Source organism: Simochromis diagramma, unplaced genomic scaffold (assembly GCF_900408965.1).
Source record: "Simochromis diagramma unplaced genomic scaffold, fSimDia1.1 OVJJ01000453.1, whole genome shotgun sequence".
Lineage (NCBI taxonomy): Eukaryota > Metazoa > Chordata > Actinopteri > Cichliformes > Cichlidae > Simochromis > Simochromis diagramma.
The window spans coordinates 1,146,214-1,169,531 of record NW_024387471.1 but is presented as its reverse complement, the minus strand read 5'-3'; the positions used below and the strand labels follow the sequence as shown (position 1 = coordinate 1,169,531).

The window sequence follows — 23,318 nt, the reverse complement described above, 5'->3', positions numbered from 1 at the left end:
GTGCTGGACTAAGATACAGCATTTCCGGTGTTATGAACACAGCATGCAGCACACAGTTTATCAGTGCACGGTGTAATAATAATACAGTAACAATGCATCCAGTCACTGTATGCATGATGTGAAACAGGTTTATCATATGTAACAAACCCACAGAGATTTGTCTTCTCAGCTCTCCTGACTGTTTCTGCATTTTTCAGCTGATTGCTTTGGCTTTTGTGGTTTTGGGTGAGTCGTTTTGGTTTAAGTCACTCTTGTCTGCAAATATAGTAAATATGCTGAATAGTCCCAGCTCAGCAACAAGCAGTGCACATTTCGAGAACCAAAACACCTGCAGCTACTACTTCAGTTAGTAGCTTTAGATATGCACAAATAACAATTCAGTCAGGGGTTCCACAGGGATCCGTTCTTGGTCCATTACTCTTTAACTGTTACACGTTCCTGCTCAGTTCTGTCGTAACGAATCATAATGTGTTCCACCATGTTGCACTTGCTGCTTCCCTCTGATGATCTAACCCTCGTTCACAAACTAATAAGCACTGATGACATTCACTGTTGGAGATCTAGAAAGTTTTCTTGAACAGAAACAAGACAGAGATATATTTCCTCTCTGAGGAAATATATCTCTGTCTCATCTCTGTCTCTTCTTATCTGAAATTGATTCAGAGAAACTGGTTCGTGCATTCACATCGAGCAGGTTTGACTATGTTAACGCTCCATTTGAGTCCTTAAACAAAAGTGGAAATATTAACATATTATCCGAGTACTGAACGCACTCCACTGGCTCCCAGTTCAACACAGAATTTATGAATTAGTATTCCTAATTCACAAAGCTCTCGATAGTCTGGGCCCGCAGCACATCTCTGACCTGCACACTGTTTATAACCCGATGAGTCATCTCAGGTCATCAGGTGCAGATTTGAACTGTTCTCAGAGTCAGACCTCCGTGCTGAGGGTACTTTCAGGCACTGTGGTCCTGTTCTTGAAGTAAGCTGCCCGCTGACCTGAGGTCAGTTTAAAAACAGACTTTTTTATTCTCTCAGCCTTACATTTATCAACCATGTGTGTGTTTAACTTGGACTATTTCACTGTTTTCATTATCTTAAGGTACTGAAGACTTTTAAAAAATCTTTAAGCACATTTAGTTAGAAATAAAACAAAGACTATTTGTAGCTTATATCCGTGTTTGTTGGACAAAATCAGTTGTTTTTACATTTTCTACTTTTAGCCCCCTCAGCGGCTCCTAGGGCCGCACTTTGGGAGCCGCAGCTGAAGCTACTGCTGCCATAGATATTGAACTAATAACACAGTCTCGTGGGGAAAGCCGTTTAAAAATAATAACACTAATGAAAAAATACCAAAACCGTGAATCACACGGCTCAGGCCTGCTGTGCGCATCGCGCTTGTTACTCAGCGTAAGTGCAGGGAGCCGCCGGCGGGCAGACGAGCAGCAGCCGCTCACTGCAGCAGCCAAGGTGCTCGTCGGACGCGCTGACGTCACCAAATCTTTGACAGCACTTCCTGGATGGTGTTTGTTGTGGGAAATAGCCGCGGAGGCGCTGAATCGTGGATTTAGGCCACATAAGCGGCAGGAAAGACGGCACCGACTGCCACGATATCGCACCTCCAGGCATGCGGACGCGGCACCTTCCGAGCAGTGTCCGATAAACGCGAAGCAGAGACGGGCTGAGGCTGAAAGAAGGACGAGGTGGAAATACTGTCGGACAGCCCTCAGAGCAAAGCCCCCCGACAGCACGGAGCTGTCGCGATGTTGTAACTAAACCATGGACAGCAGGATAAAGTAAGAGCTCCGAGTGTTTGTCCTCTCTGCTGTCGTTTCTATGCTAAAGGCTAACGCGTGCTTGAATAACGCTAAACGGGAGCTGCGTGCGTAAATGCGAAGGAATGTCTGGCGTAATTTGAGCCATCATCTCCAGCAGTGGCTTTAACAGCGAGGCCAGCTGGCTGCTCCGCATTTGGGTCAGTCTGTCGGCGTGTCTGCTAGCTGACCACCAATTAGCAGCTCCGCTAGCCGAGCAGGCGGACACCGGTCGCTCGGTGCCGTGAACGAGCCGTGTCCCGTGACCTGAGCTCGATAACGTTAGAGATCAAAGATCCCGTCTTTCTTTCAATCCAAAGCTCCGATGGCACAAGTGGGTACACCTGCATACCTGTGCACTGGAATGCGACCCAGCGGCTGTGCGTCCTAGTGCGCACTTTGTGCCCGAGCTTGTGGATGTAACACCTGCTTTTATTCCCCCTCAGCTCTCAGTAAACACTGTTTCATTCTTTTCAGGGAGAATCCAGAAAGAACATTTGATCTGGTTGTACAGGTGGCGTGTCCAACATCTGAAAATGAGGGTAGGTGATCTTCCATTTATAACTTTCAGCCTGTGTGCGCACAACTTATTTATAAAACTTTAATGCTGTGCGTGATTCATAGAGCTGTGATCAAATTATCAGCCTGTTAATTTCCTGTTTAACAACATAAATGAACTGCTTACTTATTTGTTCCCTTTCTGCTGAGTGAATGAAAGCCTGAGGTGGCATTTCGTGGACAACTTCTAACCTTAAACCATTCAGTTTTAACACACGTCTGTACCAAAATGCCCGTGAATCTCTGGCTCATTTCTGTAAGAAAGAAGCATTTTTGGTTTCCAGCAACTGAGAGGACGAGTATGGCTTTTGATTTCCTAACTTAATAAACGCATGCAGGATGCACTTGTGTACTGCTCCAACGAAGCTCAGGTATACTGCATTTTATCTGAGTGCAGTTTCCCCCAGCTCTATCACTAAGTACATAAATGGAAGTGAAAGTTTGCTTTTAGGGTCTTCCTCAATAGTCTTCTTTCACTTGCAGATTCCTTTTTTCTGACTCTGTAGCCTTTAAACTGTTCCAGTCCTGTCTGCTAATCGTTGGATCCCTGCGTCTCGTGCTGACCCTAAGGCCTCTTGTGAAGTAACAGATACTGTGGGATGATGGAACAAGAAATTAGAGAAAGTGTGTGGGCTCACGCAAAGAGACGACCTTAGCTGGAAAATGAGAATTCATGGTCATTTCACCGACATGTGACAAAGTCATCTTGTGCTTTCTGATATAGACGTTTTTTCTCAGTTTGTAACACCAGTAATTGTAACGCAGTAAGGACGGCGTGTGTGATGGGGTAGTTTGTAAATACACTGGAGCAACAGCAGGCACCACAGGACTTCACTCCTGCATGAGTCCAGACTCGAACAATGAGGGTGCTCATTATGGTTTTGGTTTTATGTGATTCAGAGTTTAGTCTGTCAAGATCCTAAGGACGAGAGGAGGTCATGACCCGGTTTGGCTTTAAAAGTGAAACTGGGAGTAGCTGTTAGCAGCTGTAATATCGTACTGTTAGCGTCGTACAGTCTTCATTTATTTGACAGATTTGCCTGAGCACGAGTTCACCAATGTAGACATTTTTCTGGCAACCGTGACCCCGCGAGGATTGTTTGGAGAAAGATGGTGCTTGGGTCAGCAGGCTGCATTAAGTGTTCGGCTCTCCGCAGCGGTCAGACATTCCTGTAGTGGGACTATCCTGGGAAACGACTGCAGCCGCTGAAGAACAACATCGGTTTCTACCTTTTTCTGAATATGGGAAATCGAGTAACCCGTGCTTCACATCCATATCCAGTGTTGCTCATAAGTCGGCTATCACTTAAGCGTATTGTAGCTACATGTTAGGCCAGCTGTCTTGGTCTGCTGCTCGGTGCTGACTTGAAAGAGGTGCTATTGGATGGTTCACGTGTGCAGCCGCCGAGCTGACCGGAGCAGACCGAAAGTTGCCCTTGGATCAAATTCTCATATTGGATTTTAAAACCAAACTCATAAACCACTAGCACGCTCTGTAATAACCGACTTCCTCTCCACATGATCTGGGGTTGGACTCATATCCGGACCCCCTGCTCTCTGGAGTGGAGCCACAGAGCTGCGTGTGCACGCCGCGGCTTCGATGAGACGTAGATGCTGTGCTGAGGTCTGGTACGACATGAGAACGGCCCCCGTTGGAGGAGTCGCCGTGACGTTAATGTGTCCTGTCTGCCAGGCGGGACTCGTGTTTGCGGTGGTTTTATGTTTCTTTTTAAAAGAAGCAGTTTCAGACGACCGTATGAGGAATGAGTCACTTCTCCTCTGATTCTCACCAATTTCCCTTTCTTTGACTTGGCTTTCGGTGAAGCGAGCGTGAAACAAAACACTTCGCAAAGGTTACAGCTGTCAGAGCGGTCTATTGTTTTACCGGCGCGTCAATATTCTATATGTATTCATGCGAGAAGCCCTGACATATGCGATTCTCCTTCCTCTGGAGCTGAATGAGTTAATGCTGTGACTCACAACAAACGGGCTCTGGCGGCGCTGTGAAACCAACATGCTCGCTCGCCACAAGCTAGAGCTGTTTTCCCTGCAACCGAATATTAGGTACTTTGCCAAAGAGTGCCACTTCACATTCACACATAATCTTCCAACTGCCTCACATAGACACATAAACAAAAATGCAGTCATGATAGACTATAATTAAATTGTCATAGCAACATGATGTAGAACGTGCGAGCGTTTGCAGAAGTGGAGGAGGGTTTAAGTTTCCTTGTGCTGTTCTCACATCTCCTCCACAGTTTAGGGAATACAAGTTTAATTTTAGACGGATTTTTTGGCTGGATTTCACTTGTTGTGTGCACGCCCTCTTCCAGCAGTTTGGTTTCAACTCAAATGCTTTCAGGCAACTGAGGAGGAGTCTCCTTTGAGTGAGCAAAGAGCCTGTGTGAGTTTTGCTGATGCTGCATCACTGTTGTGCCACTTTTCACCACATCCTGGTCCTGCAGGTTTGAAACCAGATCCATGTGCGGCAGCGTTACCCCTGCAGTGTTAAAAGCAGCATCCTTTTGTTGCTTTCAGTCATGTTTCAAAGTGCAGGTAAAATTAGCTCAGACCTTTTGATAGTTGGTCAGTGTGTCGACCCTCAAACTTCCTGTGTTAACTTTGTTTCACACCTCCTGCAGTCAGCACTGTGCAAAAAGCCAACACCCACACGCTTAAAGAAAAGCTTAACCTGTCTTTAGTTCTGTCATGATGACTTTCCTCAGTGTACATTTGTGCAGAATAAACATTTATTAGTTGGCAGCTAATTATTTTTGCCCGACACAAAGGCTGACATTTGAGATCTGCGTGACGTCGTTAGCTCTGAATATAAGTAACCAGCACTGTAACAGCTTTGATGGCTCAAAGGCATCGACTTAGAAAACCTTTGTCTGAATCAGCAGTGCAGTGCACATAAAGGGTTAAACCTTAATGAATTGTGTTAATGGGACAAACGTAAGTAACCAACCTGCAACTTTTCCATTAACCAGTTCACTGAAGCCGTGTGCTGCTTCTGGTTTATGTGGTCATTTGTGGGGTTTATTCACTGTAAGCATGAATTAGGATTTGTTTAAGTGTTGCCTCCAAGAGAACCCGAACCAAATGATACCAGATTAGGTCAGCTGGTCGTTAACTCTGACTCGCCAGCATCTGACTGAGTCCATCTAACAAAGTCTCGTCTGTCAGATGCTTCCCTTCCGTGACTGCTAATAATGACTTTCACTTCCTTCCTGTTGTTATTCCTTTTAAGTTTTGAAAGATCAGTCTATTGCAGTTTCAACGACACGGGTCGGAGATCGTTACAGAAACAATAATAGCAGGTTTGACATTTCAGGGGGAAGTACTCGGACATCATCTGTCATCTGTAAACACATTTTTGTGGTGCGGGCTCTTCGTTTCTTGAACATTAATGTTGTGGACGGGCTTATTTAGGAACAACAGTGTTCTTACTAGTGCATGTATTGCTTTAGTGAAAGCCAGTAATTACGTTTGACTTGTGTGTAGCTGTCATGTTTAACACACTTAACGTCTGTTTGAAGCACACCGAGATTCAGACTCCTGTTTCCATAAAGTGGGTTTGATCAATACACCAGAATTAAAGTATTGGTAATCTATAGTTAATAGCAGGGATGTCACGATACCAGAAGCTTGGGTCCAGTACCAGTACAACATACTTACCCATTCAATACCAAAACAAAATGATCATCCTGTGTACTTAAATATAAGCTCCTAAAATAAAAGCACATTGTAAAACACTGACATGCTGGCAGATCATTTATTTAAAGTGTTGACTTCATGTCATGTTGATGAAATGTTAGGATGGTTGCCATGTAGCCGGCTAATGTCGCACTGTTACGCTGTGTTAGCATAAGCGTTAACGTTGCCATTGCAAACATTTCAGCCGATGGAACAAAAGCTGGTTTCACAACAGCGGTGCCAGCTTTCTCAAAAATAAATATGGTGACCTGACATTAGAAGAATAATACTTTAGATGTTATTACTGTGAAATGAACAGACTCTCAATTAAATTAATTCAATTTTATTTATGCAGCTCCAAATCACAACAACAGTCTCCTCAAGGCGCTTTATACTGTAAGGTAGATCCTACAATAATACTTACAGAGAAAACCCAACAATCATATGACCCCCTATGAGCAGCACTTTGGCGACAGTGGGAAGGAAAAACTCCCTTTTAACAGGAAGAAACCTCCAGCAGAACCAGGCTCAGGGAGGGGCGGGGCCATCTGCTGTGATTGGTTGGGGTGACTCATGGGGTGAATTCATTGAACTGATATTAATGCAGGTGTGTTATGAGCGCTGCTAGATTGGAGGTATTTCAAAGCACAGTAGTGTTAGTTGCATATTACCTTTTGCAAATTGATCATCACCCCTTGGACTTCCTCAGCTGTAGTTTATGTTGTGCTGCTTGTAGTTTTTCCTGTTCTTGTGGTTCTCTGTCTGCATGTAAGGACGGACTACAACAGTTGTAGTTTTACGCCACTCGCTCTGCCTCTGTGCTTATGCTGTTTATGGTACCAAAGAAGAACAAGTGTCGTTGCATTTTTTAGAACTTTTGATGCCCTGAGCATTAGTTCTAGTGACATCTTTACTTAATAGTCAACTTGCCTTGTTTGCTACCAGTATGTGAGACCTCCCACAAAGATGGCAGATGGCCCCGCCCCTCCCTGAGCCTGGTTCTGCTGGAGGTTTCTTCCTGTTAAAAGGGAGTTTTTCCTTCCCACTGTCGCCAAAGTGCTGCTCATAGGGGGTCATATGATTGTTGGGTTTTCTCTGTATGTATTATTGTAGGATCTACCTTAGAGTATAAAGCGCCTTATGGCGACTGTTGTTGTGATTTGTTTCGGGAAAAATAAAACTGAATTGAATGAATCCAAACCTAACATATTGACTCAGAAAGGCCAAAAATACTGCACATACTGTTTGATCGTGCCCGCTGTTGGGCTTGTAGGCTCCACACAAACAATGTTTCATTAGCTATTATGCGTAAAGCCTCCCATGCCTACCTGTGGTTGCCAATGTGGGATTAAAAAGTGGCCCTTCAAGGAAGGGGGTGTAGTGTAGGCCCATTTGTTATTTTTAATTGTTTGAATGTTGTGTAGCCTTCTGCTAAATAAATAAAGAGCAAGAAGACAGTTTGATAAACTGCAGTTTAAAAAAAGCTAATTAATCTCCCATTTTTGTGCTTAAAAATGGCAAATGTCCTTTCTGTGACATACACTTTGTTGTTTAGCGAGTCTCTGATGATTGATCGGGTATTAAGCTGGAAATATGATTCAGGAAGCTGCCTAAAATTGGCGTGCCTAAGCATCGTGAAAGATAATGCAAAGGCAACGCGGGTCAATACATTTTGTCACTTTGTTGTTCAGCTGGCAGCAGACCAGTCTAGATGTGCGCTGGGCTCATGTCTCTGTTGTGCTCACAGAGATCAGTTATAACTACAAGGATCTGTGATGTTCGGCCAGCGCAGCCATTTAGTCGCCGTGAACGTCACAGGCTTTGTTGCTATCGATACCTGACCTCTCCTGCGCCCTAAAATAAAGTCTGACTCACTGCAATTTACATCACGTCTGCGTGTAAATAAGAAGAATGGCGCTAATTTGTAAGTGTGGCGCTTAAAGCATGTTATTTAGAATAATTAACTCTGCCAGTGTTTCCAGTGTGTCCTGTTGGACTGGCTCCCAGTTATTAATCCCGAGGGTGGGCTTGTTTTTCTTTTCCTTTATTTGCCCGTTTGCAGTAGTTAGTCAGGGGTAGTCCACTGCCCTACGAGTGAAATTATCTTAAACAATCAAAGATGCTTCAACTGTCAGTCTCCTTCACAAATGCATCAGTAAATCTAAAGAGCCTCAGCATTCCCCAACAGAAGCGCTGTTTAGCAAAAGGAGACAGAAAGCTGACAATGATGGCAGTGTTCGCAGGACTTGGCTCAACGCTTGGATGTGTGGATAGATGACAGATACTGGTCCTGGTCCACGGAGACCTGGCCTCCCTGTTCAGCCTCAGCTCAGTTCCGCTTAGCTCTGTTGGCTCGCTGCTCTGTGGATGCTCAGGCTGTGAGCAGGCGTCGCCTAAGAGCGTGACTGGCATGCTAGCTACTAGCGGCCCTGGCTACATAAAGCCATATTGATGTGCTTCCAAGATGCTGCCAAAGCTAGCAGATGACGCTAATGCTGCCAAGGCAGTAGGTGGGGACAGATGCTACCTGTCCTCGCCCGCTCCCTCCAGCCAGATTGTTCCCACTAACAAAGCAATAAACTTAATAGATCAGCATATCAGTTTTACAGCAACATTCATGCTGCAATTAAGGGAACGATTTACTGTTTAAAATGAAACAGAGGAAAGATTGAACGATGCACGGAGGTCTTTTATTTTGAAACGCGGTCCCGTTTACTCTGTTCGATAAACTACAACCTATTTTCTGTCTGCACTGTTTCCACAGTTCAAAAACTGCGGCCTCCAAATTGTCAGTGAATTTATGAATGAATATTCGCGACTGTTTCCCAAAAACCTGCCGATAGACTGACGTCTTCAGCAATGTGTGAAGCATGAGATCCTCTGCCCTTGGAGGATGGATGAAAGCACTTTTTGTGATCTTGTTTCCATGCCGTGTTTGTGCCTGTCAGTTGTATACCTTTGAGCAAGTGTCTCCTTTTGTCTGAGATAAGTGACAGGTTTCAGTGTTCGGCATAGCTTCCTGCCAGTGTTAAAATCTGCTGCAGGAGGACTCTGGGAGGGTTTTTAAGAAAGTAAGGTGTAGCGTGCAGCCTGATGGCTTTACTTTGTCCAATTATGAAAAGTTAGTTTTATTCTACATACTGGGAACTTTTTCGCTGAGATGCGAAGGTCTCACGGCGTCCCCTGTTAGTCATCGGTCCGCCTCTCTCTGCGCTGTAGCGCCCTCGAGCAGCGCTATAACGTTCATTTCGTTCCTTTGCCTTTCACTCCTTCCCATTTCCACCCTTCGATATTCACAGAGCCAAACTCCCGTGTGGTCGAACTTTTAGAAAAGGTTGAACACTGACATTCGACAAAATGTCAGAATTGCTCCTTGACCCGGGCTCTGCGAGTTGTGAAGTTTGATTGGATACCAGCTGTGTGTCGAGTTTGCAGCGGGCTCACACTCAGACGGGAGGCCATTGGAGTACTAACAGATGCCATGGCAGCAAGCAGGGTGTTGATTGATCATTAGAGAGCCCACACTCCTCCACTCGCACTCCTGAGAGGACCCTAGGGTCTCACACTTTGTTTATCTCTCAGCCTTTCTCCCTTTCTCTCTCGTCTCACCCTCATGACTTTGGTAAATTGGCTCTTTTTACACAGAATATTCAAACTCTTTGTTATCTTTTATCCGTTTCCTGCTGGCAGCGGCTCGGGTGTTAACGCGGGTTGTCCACTAATCACAGGGTTAGTCGTTTGATCCCTGGCCCCTGCACGTATGCTCAGGTATGACACTAAACCCCAGTTTTGCATGGCGCGAGTCCCTCGACTTCCCTGCTGTTCGGACTTTATCGAGCTGTTCAGGTTGAAGTTGGTGCTGGTTGTGATGCACTCTGTTCTTTATTATATTAGCAGCAGTAACAGGTGCATGAGTGTTTATCTGTTTTACAGCATCATCATTAAGCTGGATGGAATAGAGGCGTATGTAGTAACAAAAACTAAGAATAAGCAGTTTGGATATGAAAGGATGGCTTCGTGGTTTTTATCCCAGGTCTCCACAACAACACTGATACACAGTGAGCTGCAACATGTCGGTAAAACTCGTTTGCATTTAGATTTCTGGTTATAGATGACAACAGAAGCTGCACAGTTTTGGTCGGCGCTCCGCTGCTTTGCTCTGGAGTCGTTTGTCGCTCAGCCGCGATGTCATGCCCTGCTTCCAGCTCTTTTTGAATTTTTCCCATAATTGCTCCCCAGGTCACGACACCAATGGATTGCCAAAGCAGAAGTATCTGTGTTTGGTGGGGGTAAGTGGTTTTGGCTGTGATCGTGACCTATGAATATTACACTTCAGGTTTTATGGGAGGAAAACTGAACATTATCTTCAAAAAGAAAAAAATAACCCCTTTGGTGCGCTTTTGTTAATCCGATGTTGCTGGTGTGGCAGCAGGACGCTGAGGCCTCCTCGTGTGGAGACCAAACTGTGGTTATTCTCTGCTCATTCACTCAAGCCCACGTGTTGTAAAGGTGTTGTTCTCAGCTTTCAGTGAGATCACACTGTTGCTTTTGCGGTCATTAAAAAGTTTCAGTCCTTTTCTTTCTGTCGTCTCTTGTTTTCACCGGGACTGACGGTGATGCTGTGGCACCGATCCATGCATCATCTTAACTGCTGTTTCTTTAAAATAGAGTCTTTTTGGCTAAAGTGTGAAGAACTGGGGCAAACTGAGACAGGGTGTGGCAGGCAGGTATGCGAGGAAGAATTATGCTGATGGCGGTGGTTTATAAACGGAGAGGTGGGAATCTTTGGGGGGGTTGCTCGCTGAGCTCTCCGACGGACTGACACAGCACTCGAGCTCCGAGGGCAAACAGTTCTGTGTGTGTGAGAGACTGCGTGATAGCAGGTACGTGTTTTAAATGTATAGCGTGTGCCCCGCGCACGTACGGCCGTGCATGCGTATGCACATCGGTACGGATGTGCGAGGCTGTGCATGAGATGAGACGCAGCGGCTGTGGGAGCTGCAGGAGGCTCATCTGAATTCACTCACGCTGCCAGACTGGGAGAACATGGAAAGACTTCTAGGCACCGACACTCACCGGCTATTTTTAGACTTTCTCCCCTTTCCACAGGAGGGGAGAAGAAAAGTGGGAGAAAGCAGGGATGGATCAATAATTTAAAATGAATTTGATGAAAGCAGAAGCGTTTCATGACATTACCTCCACTTGCAGCTTAAGAAGTGTTGGTGGCTTGTTTCCTGCTGCTAAACTCAGCTGATGGGCAGGAGTGTGTATGTGCAGAGCAGCAGATGGTACACACACACACACACACACACACACACACACACACACACACACACACACACACACACACACACACACACACACACACACAATTATTCAGACTGAAAGAATAATGATTGGCTGGTCCGTATGCGTGTAATACCAGCGTGGCCTACTTTAGCCCACCGATGAACAGGATCAGCACAGACCCTGTTTCAGTGTTGCAGAGAGTTTGAATCTGACCTGGTCTGCAAATTAGACTTCATTAAGGAAAAAAGTTGTGCTGGGAAATACGTGGACTTTTGCGCCTGTCACGTAGAGCACGGCGGTGACGGGGTTTTAAAAGGATTAGGGGTTGAGTCACGTTTCATGACTGCATGAACTGGCCCGCTTCCTGTATCGTGTGCAGCGGGAACGAGGCGAGTAATATGGTTACCAACCGTGTTAAACGATACACCACTTTGTGTGAGGTGTACATGTGAATGTTTTTGATTTAAAAACAAAAAAGCCGACCGCTCTCTGCTTCTCAGAGGTCGGTCCTGTTTGTGAAAAAAACAAAAAAAAAAAAAAACAGGAAAACTGGGGAAACGACCACAAATTTGCAAAAGGTGAAATCTCACTGGGCTGATGCCACATAGAGCCACGTAAAGTGATGTAAAAGACAGAAATGTTTCCCCCGGCAATTAAGGAAATCAGCCTACTTACTGACGTGATGTGAGCACTGGTATCCTGACATCCAGGCTGTTGTCCTTTAGACCTTAATTTAGTGTCTAATGCCAAATAAAACTGTCTGTGCTGTCATCTCAGCTTCTATTCTCACTATTTACATGCCAGCAGCTTTGCCCTCAGGCTACGTCTCTCCACCCAAGGCTGCTCCGATGTTGCCTAACACCCCACAATTACTCTGAAGACGATGGCGTTTACATCCGTGGAGTCGCCCCTGCTGGCCCTTAATTTGGGTTCTGGCCTATTTTTTCAGGACAGAAAATATAGGTCAGTGTGGATGTCTGAGACCATTTATCATTGCAAATCATCATTTAGCCACTGGGCCTTTGTTTTCGTATCGACACAGTGGTTTTACTTTGATATGAAGCCTATTGATAAATGTTGGGCTTTGGTGCGAGCTTGTTCTGGAGGAAGTTTTGCTGACTCATTGTTCTGTTTGCTCAGAGAAAATATTTGAAGAATGATTAAGTGAGTAAGATGATTTTTTTTCTTAAATAACAGGATGCTTACACGGTGATGTGTGATTGAAAATTTTTATTGCAGCAAAGGTAATGCAAGCTGTTATTTACCTTTATTTTTAGAGATGGCGTTCTGCAGGACGTGGTGTGTTCCCCTTATAAGTTGTTGTTCTGCAAAACTTGGCGCGCACTTTTCTGCAGAAGCCAATTACATTTCTGAGAAGTGTGTGTGTGTGTGTTTTTCTGTCAGTACTTTGTCCATCAGTCCTGCAGAGCACCGAGATCCCCGCGAATGTGTTGGAGATTAGGAGCTATCGTATGCTTTTAACAGCTATATTGTCATCCCTGTGGAAAGACTGACTGACTGCCTGACTGAGAGCTGTCTGTCTGCCAGCCTTTACATGTGAACTTCAAATCACAGCTCGGCAGCACCGAGCATGTAGCCGCCAAAGGCAAGGCTTTACACTGTCATCAGTACCGCGCGGCTGCCTCTGGGTGCTGTGCCATATGACATTAACAGAGATCGATCCCCTCCGCATCTCAAGGAGCTGCTGTTCTGCACACCGTTTCCTCTGATGCTGTTGCCGCCACCTCAGAGAAAAGAAAAGGAACTCTCTCCCAAGTATCCGACTGTCTGACAATGACCCCGATCAGCAGCTTTTCCTAAACCGTATACGTTATCGGTCACGTGACCCAGCAAATTCTGCTTTGCAACAAACAGTTTCAACAAGATTTGTGGAATAAAAGAGGAAAAAATGACCAAAGTTGCATCTCGGTGTGCTCTTGTTTTTATGCATATTAGCCTAATAATAGAGTTGTTCGTTTACATTGCTTTTATAGATGCTGTTGACTGAGGCAGATGGTTGGACCATATGGAAGGAAATCCGTGACTGTGTGCAGATATGTTGGGTTTTTCCAACCAATCAGCCGGCAGCCAGGCGGCGAGATCCTCACCTTAAACTTGTGCTGCTGTAATCAAAACTCTGTCGTCTGCTTCAGTATCACAGAGACAAATCTAGGTCATAACTTGGATTCCAGGTTATATCTCAGATTTTAGGGATTTTTATTGGCATCATCGGTTTCATTGTTGTGCACGTCGAGCAGGAGGTTTAGAGAGTCTGTCCTGGGAGACGCCAGTTTGTTTTTTTTCTTCTTAGCTTAGGAGGCTAACACCCGCCTCCTCCCGACAAACACGCTGGTGTTGCGCTGAAGATGCAGTCATGCGGAGCCAGCGTTTGACATAATGTTGGACCAGTATGGAATCTGACTGGGAATATCAACGCTGATACGTGGTGATACACAGAGGCTGTCACAAAGGTTGCATCCATATGCTGTGCCACTCATTCGTGAAGCTGTGAAATTGGGTTGCATCCCAACTAGCCTGGAGACAGTATCGCTTTCACTTCTCTCCCTCGCTCTCTCTCTCTGCACATCCCACTGAAGCATTTTCCTCTCATAGCTGGAAAGACAGAACAACTAATGTGGCATTAATAGGGTCACATCATCTCCATGCAGCTCTTTCTTTCTTCTCCTTCCAGCTGAGACTGTTGTTTATCTTCTTCAGATGTAGCTGTAGAGATGGCTTCGAAATCCCCGAGGCCAACATCTCTCGCATGTGAAGCCTGCCAGTTGGGTTTTTTGGCTGGTAAAGCAGGCTCTACCTTAGAGGGTTTTTTTTCTTCTTTTCTCCTTTTGTTTATTCAGATTTGAAGCATTGGAATTAAATATCATCAAGACCTATTTATGGAGCCAATCTAGATCAACGGTGCCACGCAGCGGAGCGATTATATGGTGTTTTGTGTTGCGACGTCAGGTTTTAATTTAATCGTGTACCAACACGGTGTGACCAATCGGTGTTAGAACACCTAAGAACCATATCATAGTTTAAGAAGTTTCTCTTTCCGAACCTCCGCTCGCTAAATCGGCATGAAATGTAAGCCTCGATGGGCAAAAAGGGAAAAACAGTTTAAAGCGCCTGCGAGTGTTTTTCTTTCTGCTGGCCTTTGAAAGATGCCAGTTAATCTGCTTACGCCTTTAATTGCGAGCGGAGGGGTTGGGCCTCCTCCCGGCCAGAAAAAGACTACTGATCCAGAAGTAAAACGATGACCACCGCAGTTATTCCTTTCTTTAGGTTGCATACCCCCTTCCCATCCCCGGTTTTCTTTAGCCACCCTTCGTCTCCTCCTACCGTACCCTCCCTCAGAGGGAAGAAAGCTCCCCGTTCTGACAATAGACATTTTTTGCCATATGTTGGCTTGACATCTTCATCAGGTTCACAGCAGGTTACCTTAGTTAACTTTCACTCCACTGCCTGATGGGATTTTCTCCCCGTTTCTCCACTCGGCCCAGGCTCAAAGTCTAGACGGCCTCGGAGGCAGGGTCCCTCTAGCCCCGTGTCCACAATGGCCATATTGTGGACGCCGGGTAGCGGCGGCTTCCTCCAGTTACAGCGAACGGGCCGGCGCTAAAACAATGCTTTTGTCCAGGGGCATACGAGGGGGGCCTAATCCACTGCACACTGTGAAATAAATCTCTCAGAGATGAGAGTGAGTGAGAGAAACTGAAATGAATGAAATCATTGCCAAGGAGGTTAGAGTGCAGCAGTTTAACCCCTGGCCAAGAAAGGGAGGCAAAGGGAGTGGGAGAAAGGAGGAACAAGGAGAGGCAGGCGCTGCATCCCTTCATCTCTGGAGCTCGGATGGAGGAGAGGGGCTGCCGGTGGCTTTCGCAGATTCTCTTCTCACCAGAGGAGCTGCTGTTCACCATATGGGATTTGGCCTCTCTTAACAAACAGGCCCCCTATTCACTCGCAACACACAGTCGTTCGTGGAATAAGGTGAAAAAAGTGCATTTCTTATGCCTTTAGAACAGTGGATGGCCACGAGGGCTGCGAGTCTGTGTTTGATTCACATAGTATAGAGAATTATAAAATAGGGGCTTTCATCTAAATGTGTATTCACACTGGATTTAGGGGTTTTTGCTGAAAACGGTTTTAAAGCCGCGCATTCAGGTTGCTGTTGTTGAGGCGATCCTATAGAACAACGCGCACACGCCTCTGCAGCGCAGTCGTAAACCGCGATCGTCGTCGGGGTTCTTCGAATAGTTTGAAAAGACTCGTTTTTATTTAGCATCGTGCGAGTTGGATTTTCCTGTTTTTAGTTTGGTGACAAAATGACTTGAAGTCGAGCGAGTTGCCACGCTGCACTGGGCAGCGAGAGGTTTCTGACACGCTGCTGTAACGAGCCAACTTTTTCTTCCAACCAGCAGCGTTAGGGATGACATCCTCTGCCAACAGCTTCTTTTTAGCCTACTTGAAAATCCCAAGAAGCAGTAGATTTATGCCAAGTCGAACATGCCAGCGTTTTTCTTTTTTTTTGCTCACTTGAATGTGCCAGAAGTATCGGATAGAAATTTATACAAAGACTTAAAGATATCGGAGGAAAGGTAGCGTTACCACATCATGTTTATAGGTTTGTCTCCTACGTTCTTCCACCAGTGACCAAAACCAGTCAGTCGAACTGTGCTGATCTCATATCTTTACCAAAACTGAAAAAACTTGGGTCTAGATTCAGATTTTTACTCTCAAATCAAATCGGCGGTGAAACGGGAAGAAACGAGTTCATGTATCGGACGCGTCGCCCGTTCCTGAGGTTGTCCAAACTAATAACTCATTTGATGGACGGCTGCAGAAATGTGTTTTGTCTTTATTGGCATTTTGTTAGTGTCTGACATACACCAGGTAAAATACGTGTTGAACACTTCACCATTTTTCCAAGTAAATCGATTTCTAAAGGCGCCGTTGACATAAAATTCTCATCAGATGTCGGTAACAAACCGTCCAATCCAGACGTGCAAATGTCTAAATGTCATAGATGTCCATAAGTTAAGGTTTGTGCAATGATGAGAAATTTCAAAGAGAAAACAGTGTTGAACATGCTTTAATGCTCCTCCTATGCTCCGAGACGCCTCCTGTGTGCAGAAACTCAGGTGTGATTTTGGCCCAGCCTTCCACATAAAGGTTTCATGGGCGTCTTCAATGAACTTTGACCTTTAGTTCTTACATAGGTTTGAATTGGGTCATCCAGTAGCTTTATTTGCTTTCTCTGAATCCAGTTGAGATTCCTTGGCCGTGTGTTTGGGATCGCCGTCGTGCTCAAACGTCACCCTTGCAGCAGATTGTTATCAAGAATGTCTCGGTACATGTTTTTCTATTCATCCTTCCATCAGTTATGTGAAGCGCGTCGGTGCCATGTGCTAAAAAACAGCCCCACATCCTGATGTTCCCACCTCCAACCCTGTTGGTGTTTGGACCTCCAAACGTGGTGTGTGTTACGGCACCCGGAGAGTTCAGTTTTGGTCTCAGGTGACGACGTTCTCCCAGTACTTCACAGGCTTGGCTAAATGTCGTAAGCAAACACGTCTCAACGTGCTTTGTCTCCTGCAGTGGAGTCTTGTGTGGTGAGTGTGCGCACAGGCCCCGGTGGTTGAGTCTTGGACAACTCTTTACGGTGAAATGATGCTCTTTGTCCTTTCAGATTACACAACACTGCTCACTGGGAAAATCCTTCTGTAACCAGTGCCGGATGAGAGAGCTCACTGGTTTTACCCATCATGAGATGTTTCTTGTATGACGCATTTTATCTGCCATCAGCTGTAAACGAACCCGCTGATATTAATTTGCACCAAGTGGCAGGACTCTAATTAGTGATAGATGTCACATGGTGTCGTGACCGTCCTGCCTTTGTGCTTCTCCCGTTCTTCATGCGTTCAATACTTCTCCCCGTCTCGTTTCTCATTATTACACATAATTTCTGTGCATGTGTGGACTGGATTGGTCGTTCTCTGGTGAGAATTTCATGTCAACAGCACCTTTAGAAGTAGATTTACCTGGAAAACTGGTATCTGTATCTTGCAAAATCCAAGGATGAAACCCGACAACTCATCATGTTGACCATATTTATGTTGCATTCAGAAGCTGTAAAAACTGTATAAACATTATGGAATCTGCACCGAAATAAATCCTCACAGATGTAATCAGATTCTTGTTCTTTTTTTAACAATCCAAACGATTTGTCAGTTACAATCCACCAGATTTCATCCTAAAAAGGACGCGAGAGCACCAAACCTGATACGTCGACTGCCTTCGCAAGCTTTCACGGGTCCGGTTTAGATTTCGTGCCCTGCAGAAATTCTCGGCCTCCTCGTTGTTGCTTGCGGGTCTATTTTTGTTTAACCACATCGTTCTGCTGGTGAACACTAGCAGCAATGTGGCAACTGTGAAATCCTGCCATTAGCAGCAAAGTTGGTGGGTTGGGACTAAACTTCATCAGCTGTTGGGTGAGGGATCGAGGTGACTGCTCACTGACTTATGTCGAGGTGGGAAATTTCAATATGGTTACCAGAGCCTGGCGTGTTCACTAGTGACCAACCGTCAGCTGCAAAGCGAAGGGTGACGAGCAAATTGCTTCATCTGCGGACGGCCTTTAGGCCACGCACCCACCTCTTCCCTCCTCCACTCTCCTCCATCGCCCTGCACGCCGCCCCCAGCACCCTTTCCCCATTAATCCATTTTCCACTGGCTTTCAAAGGCAGATGTCTCAGAAATTGCCAAAACACTGATTTTTGATCAACCAGCACCGCCCTCATCTCACCAGTATCTGTGTCACGGCTCAGGGGCTGCCGGCTTGTTGCCCCCATTGTGACTGTTGGAGTTCAGCCATGCTCAAAGCCCTCAGGGATCAATGGACAAGCTAGTGTACTGTAAATATTCACTCCTGAGCTCGCTGTCTATCTGTAAACACGCATCTACTCACACGGTACACATTTGCACACAGGGCACGCACACGCTTTGCAAACAGACCAGCGGTCAGCCCTCACTCATCGCCACGTTTGCCCACATCAATTTTCTCAGGTGCGAATGGAGGAATCTAACCCTCGATAGGTGATTTCAATTCAATTCTCACCCACTGAATCCGTTTACACCCAACCGGGGTGAAATATGCTCTAGGTTGTTTTCACCTCGTCACTCTAGCTAAAATGTCCTGTTTTAATCTGGGCTGCAACAGCTCTGTATAGAATCTGTCAGCTGTAGTTTGATTGACATGGGGGAGGTGTATGTCTACCAGATCAGTCTGTTATGCACGTGGGCCCAAAGACCCGTGCGTGATGGATGTCTAAGCAAACAGCAGGAAGCAGTAGCTTGGTTTTACGGACGTTTCAGAGGTATCCTCGACCACGGCGCTGAAGTTTTTCCAGTTCAAATGCACGAGTGTCCCATCATTTGGGATACGGGAGAGTGGGGGTCGTCTACCAGTCAGAAGTTCTTAGCCCTTCACGCGCCCGCCTGCTAAAGTATGCTGGGGCAAGATACTGAGAGATCCATCCATCAGGGTGTGAGTGTGTCTATTTGGATGTTGGACAAAAACGCTGTGTGTGTGATGAATAAGACTTGTAGTAGAAACTGATTTGACTGGTCAAATTGACTAGAAAGGTGCCCTATAAGCACCTTTACCTTTAATTATTCTATGTGCACATGCATATACACACACACTGTATCTCCAGCTTGCTGCTAGCCTTGTCTGCTGGACACAGGAAGTGGTTTATGTCCTTGTTAGCAACAGAAAACATGTAAGTATGACGTCCACATCATACTGGAGCCAGAGTCTAAACCCACAGAGGAGAGTGCACGTGCAAATCACGTCATAAACGATACGACAGGTTGTTTGAACTAGTAACATTCTGCACGTCGTTCTCAGAGGAAAATGAATTGGAGCGGTCTTTGCAGAGTTCAGGTGTTTTTCAGAATGAGACGTATCACGGAGCTCTCACTGTGTGCAGGAGGGGAGGGAGGATAAACCAGTGCAGGATCTGTCATAGTGACATTTGTGTCCCCTGGAGGAGCAGCGGGGGTCCTCTTCACCTCTGTAACCTTCAACTTTCAGCCTTAACCCCCTTCGGGCCCCCTCTTGCGTCCACCACACGCCCTGGACGTTCTGAAGGGGAGGGGTATGTGATTGCAAGACGGTGAGAAAAATAAAGAAGGGGGTGCAGAACTGGGGAGGGTGGGATGAGGGGGGAGAAATGAGGTGAGTGTGGAAGGAGCAGCAATAGAGCTGAAATCGCTGGGATGGAGAAAACGAATGGAGGCGAAAGAATAAACACCTGGAGCAAAGACGAGAAGGACACATGAATGATAAAGGAGGGTGTTTGGTAATGTTCAGAAGTTCTTCCTGCTGCACCAGAAAAGTCTTCTTTGCGTGTAGTCGCTCTCTCTCTGCTCGAGGCATGACTCCAAACTCAAAATGAACATGTCAGGTAGGCACGCAGGGACTTTTCCTGGATCGAAGGGGCCGAATTAAAGGTTATTGGGGCCGTTTTCATACACGGTGAATAGGTTGGAATATCTCCTCATCAATACTTGAGGTGGTGTACAGAACAAGCCGTCTGGTTCCTCTGTCCTGCATCGTTCACCAGCAGCAGTTCCCATCCTCTCACCCAGTAAATAAGCATAAAATAGGCCGAACTGTCGGGGCGATGGGGGGTCGTAGAGCTTGGAGCTCTTTTTTTTTTCTGTCAGTCTTTTCAGGATGGGGCCCATGAAATGATCCAACAGGATTATGTAAGCCATCATTGATTGTGCTGCGTCCCGTCATCCGTGGGTCCTTTGTGTCCCCCCGTCTCTCGCGGACAGCCCGGTGCGTTAGCCACAAAGCTACTCGTGGTGTTGCATATCGTCTTCATCCGAGCAGCCGTCTTCTCTTCTCTGCGTTATTTTTAGGCTCGAGGTCCATCGAGTACATTCAGCTTTCTGTTAGAGGGCTCAGTCGTCCTCGCGTTTCAGACCGGGTGAACTCTCGGAGAGGTTTGCTGCTTTCACATGAACTTTTTCATCGTTCTGCTTTGTTTACATAGAGGCGGGGGGGTGTTTATGAGCCCGTGGGCCTTTTTCTGCGGCCGTGACAGTGAACTTGGCATGTGTGAGCTTGTCTGTGCAAACCCTCGCTGTTCTTGCCAGGGTCACGGGGTGACCTTGGAGCTGTGGAAGCCATGTTTACCACAGACCCCTGTGTTCTGGCTGTGGCTGGGTGATCGCTTCATTTCAAACACAAAGCATTAAGCCTGAGAGAAACTAGCGTGTGTAGTTTGGACGCTCGTGGGTCGCGCTGAGGCAACCGTCGGCCGAGGCGCCGATTACGCGGTTCTTTATCACGTGTGCCAAACACGCCCTTATTCACTATCCAGATATTCTGGAAACAGTTTCTGTGCTCTGTCTTTGCTAAATACATACGACTGCTGGATGATCGCAGTACTGTTGGCTGGTCTGTCGTGTCTGTTATTAACTTACCAGTTTGTATCTGGTGCAGCAAGGATACGATATGTTGAGGCTTTCCTCCTAAAACACCAGATGTTGAATTTTGTCTGATCAGAAGCCAGAAGTGCACCACAGAGTGTTTCATAGAAGCGCTCTCTACGCCGAACACGCCTTACTTCCTGTATTCTTATCACTGGCTGATAAAACGGGTATCACACATATTTCATTTCCTTTATTCAAAACCAGTTAATCACCTTGGCTAATCTGTCAGCATCAGTGTTGTTTAAGTTGTTTACTACAAATGGATATCGCAGTGTGCTGGGTTTCATGTAGCGCTGCTGCAGAATAATAATAACAATAATAATAATAAACCTTTTAGTGTAAGATTTACATCTCCTCAGCAACACCAGGCTTGAATCAATGTAGCAATAATTAAGCAAATAAACTGGGGTGCGTGTTACTGCGGCTTAAACGTGCATGATTTGGTGCGTAATATAAACTCATATCTACAACGAGAGTATAGATTTGCATATTTACAGCGCATGCAGCCGAGACACTCTGTGTCTTGTCTTTCACTGTGCGCTGCTCACTCTGTGCATGCGCGAGTGTGTGTGTGTGCGCGAGTATGCGTGTGTGCGTGCGTGCACAGACTCACAGCAGCCACCCTTGCCCCCACCCCTCTCATTAATATGTATGTGTTCTGAGGCAGCTAGCAAAGACGGTGTGTTTCTCACCCGCTGATTAATGCTGTCTGTCAATTACCTCTAGATCCAACCGTGCTGTGGAGCTTCCCCCAGGACCACACAGACCAGGTTGGAACACATTCTGCTTTTTCATTCCTCTGTCTGTCTCTCCCCCCAAATCTTCCCCTGGTTCAATGTTGCAGACAACCTCTACCACCTCCTCTTCTCGCATCTCCCTTCCTTCCTTTTCCTAATGCCCTCACTCACCCTGCCATCCTGTGGTAACCTTCCCCAAAACCTACCACCTCCGCCGTTCCTTCTCTCTCTCCCCTCCTACTCTCCGTCTCACTGTACGTCTGTTGTTGGTAATGAAAAGCAGTGAGCAGGTCTTCAATAACTGACGAATCAGTAATTATCATGCAACCGTGACAGGAATGCGCACCTCTGTTTTCCTCTCGGTGTCTCATTGTCCTCCTGTTTGCCTTTTGTTTCCATTTATTGTGTTCATTCGAAATCAGAATTAAAAATAAAACATCTGCTTTGTGCTCTTTGGCTCAGCGTTCTGATGAAAATCACTCGGAGGGTTGGTGTCTGTTACCAGTTTGTCACTTAAATTCCAAATCATACTCCGACTTTATTTATTTTTCTTCACTTTAATGGAGTTTCTCACCAAAGCAGAGAACGTGGGGAAACCATTTGTGCGATGAAGTTAAGCAGTCAGGTGATCACAGGTTCGAACGGGCTGCAAACTTTAACCGTTTGAAGTCTGAGTCTGTCCAAACGTCCAGCCGCTCAATCCTGGGTTCGCTCTAAGGATGCACCAGTGCTATATGGCAGACATTAACCACAGGTTCACATCAAATACACGTTGTTTTTGGTTAAAATCCAGTGCCGCGCTCTCTCCTGGGACGCCTTCGGTCCCCGAGCCTCATCACTCCCTCATTGGTTCAAATAAGAACCAATGAGGGAGTGAATGTGACCTGAAAACCTTCCTAATGCTAGTCACAGCTTTTCTCAGCTTCTCACGGGGAAATTGTGAACTCTGGATTAAATATCGTTTCATTTAAAAGTCTCTTTACCCTCAGAAAAACACAGCAGCCCAGCGGGGTGTCGTGTTTGCTCTATTGTCGATTCGCCTTTACAGTTTAAACCCAACTTGATCAAAACAGTAACGCAGCCTTTAACAACGTGCGTGTGCCCATCATCGGCGAGCGGAGGCTGAGAGAGAGAAGACAGGACGGGCTGTACATTGTGTTCGGTGCTAAAAGCAACCACAGAGCAGATCCTGGAGCCGGGTGGCTGGACGGATGACTTTGGGCAGCCTGTCAGCTGAGAGGAGGGAATAAACAGACGTGTAGCTGATAGACTCCAATATGTGGCGAAGGTTACGATAGACTTCAACACAGCAGCATAGCTAGTGAGTTTAAACAGCTCTCCTGCCTCTCTGATCCACTTTGAGAAATAAACTGAGTTGTAGAAAGATGCTTCAGGCGATGTCTGCCTGCCCCACAAGAACCAGAGCGTGCTATCAGAGTAAGAGGTAAAGGCAGTGAGGGAATGGGAGAGCGAGCAAGAAATTACACACTTGCAGAGGGAAGAACAGGAAATGGAAGCGAAGGGGGGGAACTGAAATGAAGACGTAAACATAGGGCCAACACGGTTTTTGTGTTGACGCGGGCCTCGTGCATCCTCTCCAGCGTGGCTGTCCTTTTTAGCCCCCCGCAACCTCGCTTTTCTTTCATTCTGTTGTCGACCAGATCGTTTGTGTGGATAAGATGGCCCTTAAGATGGCCAGTTAGCCTGCTGTGTAC

The 23,318-nt window shown here is 46.1% G+C and overlaps 1 protein-coding gene across 4 annotated transcripts in view; it reads left to right on the top strand.

The window, feature by feature from the left end:
• Nucleotides 1–1,482: 1,482 nt before the first annotated feature.
• dennd1b (DENN/MADD domain containing 1B) overlaps nt 1,483–23,318 on the top strand; it is a 92,571-nt gene continuing 70,735 nt past the window's right edge. For 2 of the 4 annotated variants that reach the window (XM_040015031.1, XM_040015030.1), the window contains exons 1-3: nt 1,484–1,798; nt 2,294–2,358; nt 21,593–21,636. In XM_040015031.1, the coding sequence (XP_039870965.1) occupies nt 1,782–1,798; nt 2,294–2,358; nt 21,593–21,636 (126 nt within the window). In that variant the 5' untranslated portion in view covers nt 1,484–1,781. Of the gene's footprint in view, nt 1,799–2,293; nt 2,359–21,592; nt 21,637–23,318 lie in introns of all 4 variants that reach the window. The other 2 variants (XM_040015033.1, XM_040015032.1) reach the window with 2 other exon arrangements.